Source organism: Oncorhynchus mykiss, chromosome 21, assembly GCF_013265735.2.
Source record: "Oncorhynchus mykiss isolate Arlee chromosome 21, USDA_OmykA_1.1, whole genome shotgun sequence".
Classification (NCBI taxonomy): Eukaryota; Metazoa; Chordata; class Actinopteri; order Salmoniformes; family Salmonidae; genus Oncorhynchus; species Oncorhynchus mykiss.
Window position 1 is genome coordinate 38,717,623 of NC_048585.1, and position 8,809 is coordinate 38,726,431.

The following is an 8,809-nucleotide window of genomic DNA, read 5'->3' on the forward strand; positions in this document are numbered from 1 at the left end:
TCCATCTCCCTCCTCTCATTTCTCTCTCTTTGCTTCCACCTGGTGGTGGTTGTAATCTATTTTATCCTATCGTACTCTATCTGTCTCTATTCTACAGCAGCAGAGTCCAGTGGAACAGCGTTACATGGAGCTCCTGGCACTGAGAGACGAATACCTGAAGAAACTAGAGGAACTGCAGCTCACTGACTCCTCCCCTAACTCCTCCCACCTATCAAATAGCTCTGCCTCCAATGCGGCCTCGCCCACGCAGCACATCAATCACCTGCACACCCCTTTCTGAGTGGGGTACTCAAACACACACGTGAGTGTGTGTTTGTTCATCAGGGTTGAGGTTACTTCGATATCAATTGAGTCAATGAATCAAAGGAAATAGAATTCCTAATTTAAGATTTGAAAAGTGAAATTTATTCCAAATAGGAACTTTTCAGATTCTTGAATTAGAATTTCAATTCACTTCCTGAATCGACATGTAATTTGACCCTGACACAGACACAATAAGTTGTTTTTTTGTACATAGCGTTAGTAAAGTAATAATGGAGATGATAAATAACATGGAAATCATGACGTATGACCATAACAAAAACTTAACTATGGTGATTATGCAATATGTCACAGTACAGCCTTTTGACAACTTTTGTATAACGTTTTTTTTTCTGCAAAAACAGAGAAGCCTTAATACGAAATAAAATAAATACTCAGTGTGTTGTAGATAAACTATAAAGGACGTGTGAAAGGTTAAAACTCAATGGCTGCATTACGATTCTCTACACTTTACATAGTGTGCACTCATTTACTCCCCAGCATTGCATCGGTAAAAGCAGGCTGGAGGGAGTTTCCATCGTATTACTCACACCAGTCCATTAATTTTAAATCCATGAGAGGAGGGGGGGGTGAATGAGTGCACACTTCCAGAAGAGTAAAGAATGGGAACATAGCCCCTGCTCCTCTTGAACTCTGTACACTGTGTCAACTCCAAGACCTGAAAAGGGCATTGTTAAACTGTTATGACAAACATACTAAAAAGAGAACGTTTGACTATTAGTGCATTTGGCTGACTTAAATCAGTGTGCACCTGTACAAATGTCCTCAATATGAGCAATACCAGTCCAGTCAACCAGTTAAGTGTGGATAACAAACTAGAGTAACTTCAGTAATAAGTTGGGTAAACTCCCATAAGTTGGGTAAGTACAAACCCTGCAGTTCCCCAGTCCCAACTCACTTAAATTCTCTGAATATCTGCGTCCTTCAGTTTATTGCATACATTCGTAACAGCCCTAAGTCCTTGCATTTATCAGGGGTTGTCTGTAGTCCACTCTATGAGATGTCCAGTGGGTCCAGTATCCCCATGTATTTTACTGTAGAAGGTCTATGGAGAGACAGGACACTGAGTTGTATTGGTTTTTATTAGAGGAGCTGTGAGTTTTTATCTCCAACAATGTCCACCCTAGCCTGGTCCCAGATCTGTTAGTGCTGTCTTGCGAACTCATGCATGTCAAGTATGACAATGACCATAGGAATTGGCAAGACAGCACAAACCGATCTGGCACCAGGCTAGGTCCACTCAGTCAGTCCAATAAAGTTCTGCATCAACAGGACTCTCATTTTGCCAACGTAAAACTTGAGAACCTTAGAACCTGTCACCTTAAAACCAGTCAAACTCCTCTTGGCATAAACTTAAACCTGAAATCCCTAATGGTGAAACTGCCACATCCATTTGCGATTATAACAACGAAGTTACTGCAAACAACTAATTCTGGTTATTTCCCTCCGACATCATTGCACATGAATAGAAGCATATGTAATGCCATTTTTTTTACCACGATCTGCAACGCTCCCCAGCTCTGCTTCGTCAACAAAACAAAAACGATAACAACGGCCGTGGGGCGGACAGAGGCGCTGTTTTGCCTACTGCTCATTCCGTGATTAAACATTTATCTCAAAACACTTTATCTAAATCCAGGGAGCAAAATTGGTTTAGATCAAGTTTGCTTGAGTTTAAAGGTTTTAGGACTTCCACAGAGTTTTCTCCAAAAGACTATGGGCAGGAAAAAGTTATTTTGACAAGAGCAACAACCAGAGGTGAGGTAAGATCGGTGGAAAAGTCCAGAATAGTTTGAAAACTTTCAAGGGACAACAATAAGGTGTCCCAAGTATTCTCAGACAAGATACAGTTCTTTGGACAATAACTACCATAGAGTTTGAGATAAGATTTGGGATAAGATTAGTAAAAAGAAGTCTAGAAATGTTTAGTAACTCTTTTTAAAGGGCAGGTCCAGTGTTCTCGGGACCGCTGGTCGGGTCCAGTTCTGTGCCTTTGACCACCTGAGGTTCAACCTCAGGTAGACGTTTTGTACCCAAACCAGAGATCTGTATATAATGAGATGCTCATGTCTCTGCCCCAGCAATGGGAGTTGTTGACCCAAAGGCAAGAAGGCAGGCGACAAGCTTAGGTCAAAAATTAGCCCATAGAAACACATTGGGCAATTTGTAAAATATATTTTGGCAGGAGTGAAACCTCTCGCTTCACCTCTTCCTCTCTGCTCAAACTATACATTTTGTCTTTGTTATCGTTCCTCTGTGGCGGGGAGAAAGGGAAAGAAAGCACCCAATTGGTTGTGGCAGGAAAAAGGAAGCACCTGATTTGTTGTGGCGTGGGAAAGTCAAATCCTGATTCGTCGTCAGGGGGGAGAAAGATGGGGAAAGGAAACTGTTGATGGGTTGCTGTGGGTTCGTTCTCGTGAAGACTCTTCGGGTGGGTTACGCTTGTTTTAAAACGGTCACCATACTGGATATGGCAACGCCATACAAAAGAATGAATAGATATGACTTAGAAGGCTTGTGCGGGGTCACCCATGTTGAAAGGTGGTGGTGGGGAAAGAATGAGGGCACTAGCGGCTCCCTAATGCCTCACCAGAATGCAGCACTTTGGAAGTCTTTGGCCTCAATAAGCAGGGGAAAGTAAAAAACGACACTGCAAGGGAAAAATAACCACATCGCAGAAGACTTTGTTTGATTGTGTTAGTTGGTTGATTATTTTTAGCGAAAAATGTAAAAGACAAAAATCTATTTTTATTTTTTACTTTGTACAAGTACAGTAACTGATGTACACTGAACAAAAATATAAATGCAACATGCAACAATTTCAAAGATTTTACTGAGTTACAGTTCATATAAGGAAATCAGTCAATTTAATTAAATTCATTAGGGCCTAATCTATGGATTTCACATGACTGGGAATACAGATCTGCATCTGTTGGTAACAGATACCTTAAAAACAAAGGTAGGGGCATGGATCAGAAAACCAGTCAGTATCTGGTGTGACCACCATTTGCCTCATGCAGCGCAACACATCTTCACATTGAGTTTATCAGGCTGTTGATTGTGGCCTATGGAATGTTGTCCCACTCCTCTTCAATGGCTGTGCTAAGTTATTGGCGGGAACTGGAACATGCTGTCGTACACGTCGATCCAGAGCATCCCAAACATGCTCAATGGGTGACATGGCTGTTGAGTATGCAGGTCATTCATCTTCCAGGTTTTGTGTGACAGATCCTTGCGACATGGGGCCGTGCAATATTATGCTGAAACGGGATAGCGCCGAATGACAACGACAATGGGCCTCTGGATCTTGTCATGGTATCTTTGTGCTTTCAAATTGCCATTGTTAAAATGCAATTGTGTTCGTTGTCTGTAGCTTATGCCTGCCCATACCATAACCCCACCGCCACCATGGGGCACTTTGTTCACAACGTTGACATCAGCAAACCGCTCACCCACATGACGCCGTATGCCATCTGCCCGGTGCAGTTGAAACTAGGATTCATCCGTGAAGAGCACACTTCTCCAGTGTACCAATGGCCATCGATGGTGATAATGTCCCCACTGAAGTCGGTTACGACGCCGAACTGCTGTCAGGTCGAGACCCTGGTGAGGACAACGAGCGCGCAGATGAGCTTTCCTGAGACTGCTTGTGCAGAAAATCTTCAATTGTGCAAACCCACAATTTCATAAACTGTCCAGGTGGCTGGGCTGAGACATTCCCGCAGGTGAAGAAGCCGGATGTGGAGGTCCTGGGCTGATGGGGTTACACATGGTCTGCGGTTATGAGGCAGATTGTGACGTACTGCCAAATTCTCTTGCAGGCGGCTTATGGTAGAGAAATTAACATGAAATTCTCTGGCAACAGCTCTGGTGGACATTCCTGCAGCCAGCATGCCTATTGCACACTCCCTCAACTTGAGACATCTGGGCATTGTGTTGTGTAACAAAACTCCACATTTTAGAGTGGCGTTTTACCTGTCAGGTGGATGGATTATCTTGGCAAATGAGAAATGCTCACTAACAGGGATGTAACACATTTGTGCACAAAATTTAGAGAAATATGCTTTTTTTTGCATATGAAAGATTTGTGGGATCTTTTATTTCAGCTCATGAAACATGGGACCAACACTTTACATGTTTCTTTTATATTTGTGTTCAGTATAATTACCTCAAACAAAACCTATTTTACTGTAGAAAAGTTATATTGTTGTAAAATATAATTGTATTTTGTGTAATTTGACACGTTTTATAAAAAGGAAAGTAATAAGACATGTCTTTTTTTGTTGCTTTGAATGGTTGGTTAATAATTTGTGGATTTGTTGTTCCATAAATTTAGTTTCTTTAGTTTGTTTTATTTTACCTTACGGGCATTTTTGCTTTCTAACATAGAAGAGAGGACAGTAAATCATGTTTGAATCATGATTCGTGGGATATTTGATTCAATCGGGAACCTATTCAGTTCCTTTTGGTTCTTTACCTGTGATTGTGAAACCTGGTGTGTGATTCAATCAAACTCGAATTTCGGTGTTTAAGGAGTAGCTCTTTTTCCCCCTTGGTCAAATGAAATGCCAGAATGGTTCATGGGAACTGTTAAAACCTACTACTACTACCAAGTAGACTCCTCTGACAAGTAGATTATTACATTTTCCACAATAAGAAGTCTATGCATGGACAGTAGTTTGTAAACAAAGGCACTGCCGTAAGTAAACATTCCCATAGCAAGTTGGATTGAATGCCAGACCTTGAGGAATTGAGGACTCTGATAAAGTAGTGCACTATATAGGGACTAAGGCACAATTTGGGACGCAGAAAAACTGTCACTCATGATTATTTATTTTTTTTCTTCATTTATTATATCTTAACGTAGGTAATATAGGGGGTTTAATAAAGGGGGGTTTCTTTGTCATAGTAATGCCTACTTACGACTCCCTAGCCTGGTTCCAAATCAGTTTGTGCTGTCTTGCAAAAGTCCTTGTGAGTCATGACTCGTGACCATAGGAGTTAGCTTGAGTGTCTTTCAGGGGGTGTTCTGTCCAGGGGGTGCACTTTTACAACCACCTGCCTCACCCTACTGAAATAGGAGATGGCCTCTTGCCCTATGGGACGTTCTGGCTCAGACGAGGTTTACTTTCTGTTCATGCCATGACAAGCAGAAACAGACTTGCACCCAGACTACATAGGAGTTTTGGCTAGACAACACGAATCGATGTGGGATCCGGGCTGTACTACTCCCTCTCATGTATGAGTGCTCCACTGTTGGTTGTTTTGACCGGCTCTTGTTGTGTAAATAATGCTGATTAAATTAATTTAAACATTTCTCACTTTTTTTCAAATGGATTGATTCTGTCATTCAAATTATTGTGGTAATTTATCCTTTATTTATTCAGGAGATCATAAGGAAATGTGCAAAACATCTTATGTAATGTCTGCTGATGTGAAAATTGTGGATCGGAGAAGATTGTGGATATTCAGACCTTGTCCCATCATAGCATATCTCAGCCCTAAATATAACAGAAGCACCAGTTCACGTCTCCTTAGGATATTGGAATTGGTCCAAAATGCTTGTTTTATACATTATAGCTGCATTTAAATGAGACACTTTCTAGCTCCCTAGAATTGAACCCTACTAAAAATGACATTCAGACTACTGAACGTTCTCTAGGTCTATTCCATTAGTGGGGTTGTTCCACGAAATGAGTCACTTTGGCATGTCCCTCTGTGCACCCTCTGACTTCTAGGAAGATTTTAACCCATGTTTCACTATTGTTGTTGAGCCCTAGTTATTTTGTTGTTTTGACAAAGTAATTTCTGGAGATTATGTATTTCAAATAAAATGTTATTTGTCACATGTGCTGTGAACTGCTTACTTACAAGCCCTTAACAAACAATGCAGTTTTAAGAAAAATAAGTGTTTTAAGTATTTACTAAATAAACTGAAGTTAAAAATAAAATGTGCTGGGCTGAAGGTGTGCTCTGTTGTGCCTTGCAGTCGGAGGCCGACCAGTTGCCATACTAGGCGGTGATGCAACTAGTCAGGATGCTCTCGATGGTGCAGCTTTAGAACCTTTTGAGAATCTGAAGACCCATGCCAAATATTTTTTGTTTCCTGAGGGGGAATAGGCTTTGTTGTGCCCTCTTCACGACTGTCTTGGTGTGTTTAGACCGTTCTAGTTTGTTGGTGATGTGGACACCAAGGAACTTGAAGCTCTCAACCTTCTCCACTACAGCCCCGTCGATGAAAATGGGGGCGTGCTTGGCCCTCCTTTTCCTGTAGTCCACAATCATCTCCTTTGTCTTGATATGTTGAGGGATAGGTTGTTATCCTGGCACCACACTGCCAGGTCTCTGACCTCCCTATAGACTGTCTCATCGTTGTCGGTGAGCAGGCCTACCACTGTTGTCGTCGGCAAACTTAATGATGGAGTTGGAGTTGTGCTTGGCCATGCAGTCATGGGTGAACAGAGAGTATAGGGGAGGACTGAGCACACACCCCTGAGGGGCCCCAGTGTTGAGGATCAGTGTGGCAGATGTGTTGTTACCTAGGGACTATGGTCTGCTTGAAACATGTTGATATTACAGACTCAGTCAGGGACAGGTTGAAAATGTCAGTGAAGACACTTGCCAGTTGGTCAGCGCATGCTCGGAGTACACGTCTTGGTAATCTGTCTGTCCCTGCGGCCTTGTGAATGTTGACCTGTTTAAAGAGCTTGCTTACATTGGCTACAGAGAGAGTGATCACACAGTTGTCCAGAACAGCTGGTGCTCTCATGCATGCTTAAGTGTTGCTTGCCTCGAAGCGCGCATTGAAGTCATTTAGCTAGTCTGGTAGGCTCGTGTCACTGGGAAGCTCGTGGCTGTGCTCCCCTTTGTAGTCTGCAATAGTTTGCAGGCCCTGCCACATCCAACAAGAATCGGAGCCGGTGTAGTAGGATTCAATATTAGTCCTGTATTGACGCTTTGCCTGTTTGATGGTTCGTCGGAGGGCATATCAGAATTTATTATAAGTCCCGCTCCTTGAAAGCGGCAGCTCTACCATTTAGTTCAGTGCAGATGTTGCCTGTAATCCATGGCTTCTGGTTGGGGTATGTACTGTGGGGACGACGTCATCGATGCACTTATTGGTGAAGCCAGTGACTGATGTGGTGTACTCCTCAATGCAATCGGAAGAATCCCGGAATATATTCCAGTCCTGTAGCTTAGCATCTGCGTCATCTGACCACTTCCGTATTGAGCAAGTCACTGGTACTTCCTGCTTTAGTTTTTGCTTTTAACCTCTACCGGATTGGGGACTCCCCCCATAAACTTCAAAAGTGTTTCCTCTCAAATGGTATCAAGAATATGCATATTCTTGCTTCAGGTCCTGAGCTACAGGCAGTTAGATTTGGGTATGTCATTTTAGGCGAAAATTGAAAAAAGAGTCCGATCCTTTAGAGGTTTTAAGCAGGAATTAAGAGGATAGAGTTATGGTCAGATTTGCCAAATGGAGGGTGAGGGAGAGCTTTGTGCATGTCTCTGTGTTTGGAGTAAAGGTGGTTTAGAGGTTTTTTTTTACTCTAGTTGTACATGTAACATGCTGGTAGAAATTAGGTAAAACTGATTTAAGTTTCCCTGCATTAAAGTCCCCGGCTACTAAGAGCGCCGCCTCTGGATCAGCATTTTCTTGTTTGCTTATGGCCGGTTGAGTGCGGTCTTAGCGCCAGCATCGGTTTGTGGTGGAAAATAGACGGCTATTAGTGATGTGATTTGATTTTAAGGTTAAAAAAAATGTTTACAAAAAACTGACCCATTTTAAGGTCAACTCTGTAATGTGAACTGATCGCTATTTTAATATGGTGAAATTATTCATTTATAAATATTATTTTCAAAATGAACGTTGGAACAACAATCACATTGTAAATGCAGGTAAGCTGGTTCTACTCTTTCTGGCAAACTTCTGGTGTTTTGTGGTAGAAAACTAAGCTTGCATTTAATTGCCCCTCCATGTTGCACACAATAAGCTTCCATTTCTCCTCTCACACTGGGATTTTTGGATGAATTAAGATGAAATCGTTAACCATTTTACTTTATTTGGCACTTAATATAGCCATTTTTATTTAATATTTTGAGATGGGAAAATGTGCTGTTTATTAAGTTGAACATTGCTCTATATAACTGAATGTTAAATTATGTGAAATAAACTTACATTACCGAAATGGGACTGATTTCGTGGAACGACCCAGTGACCTTTGAAGTGATCAATATGTTTAATATGGGGGATACATCAGGTGCTACGTCAGGCTATATGTTGTAGTAACCTCGTATGATCCAGGCTTACTATAAAATCCCTACACCCTTTTTCATTTTCCTGTCTGTGCATGTGTTGCTGATGAGGCTGGTTTATGCCATTTGCCCTCAGCCAGTCGTTAGTTACAATAGGCAACATGTAGTAAGCCTTTTGTGACCTGTTTTTACAAGAACACTAACAATGTAATAACCATTTATTGGAAGC

General features: G+C 41.8%; 1 protein-coding gene across 3 annotated transcripts in view; it reads left to right on the forward strand.

The window, feature by feature from the left end:
• LOC110500343 (myotubularin) overlaps positions 1 to 3,180 on the forward strand; it is a 58,719-nt gene extending 55,539 nt beyond the window's left edge. The window contains exon 16 of one of the 3 annotated variants that reach the window (XM_021577659.2): positions 101 to 3,180. In XM_021577659.2, coding sequence (XP_021433334.2) covers positions 101 to 280 — 180 coding nt within the window. In that variant the 3' untranslated portion in view covers positions 281 to 3,180. Of the gene's footprint in view, positions 1 to 97 lie in introns of all 3 variants that reach the window. The other 2 variants (XM_021577658.2, XM_036957768.1) reach the window with 2 other exon arrangements.
• The last annotated feature ends 5,629 nt before the right edge of the window (positions 3,181 to 8,809 follow it).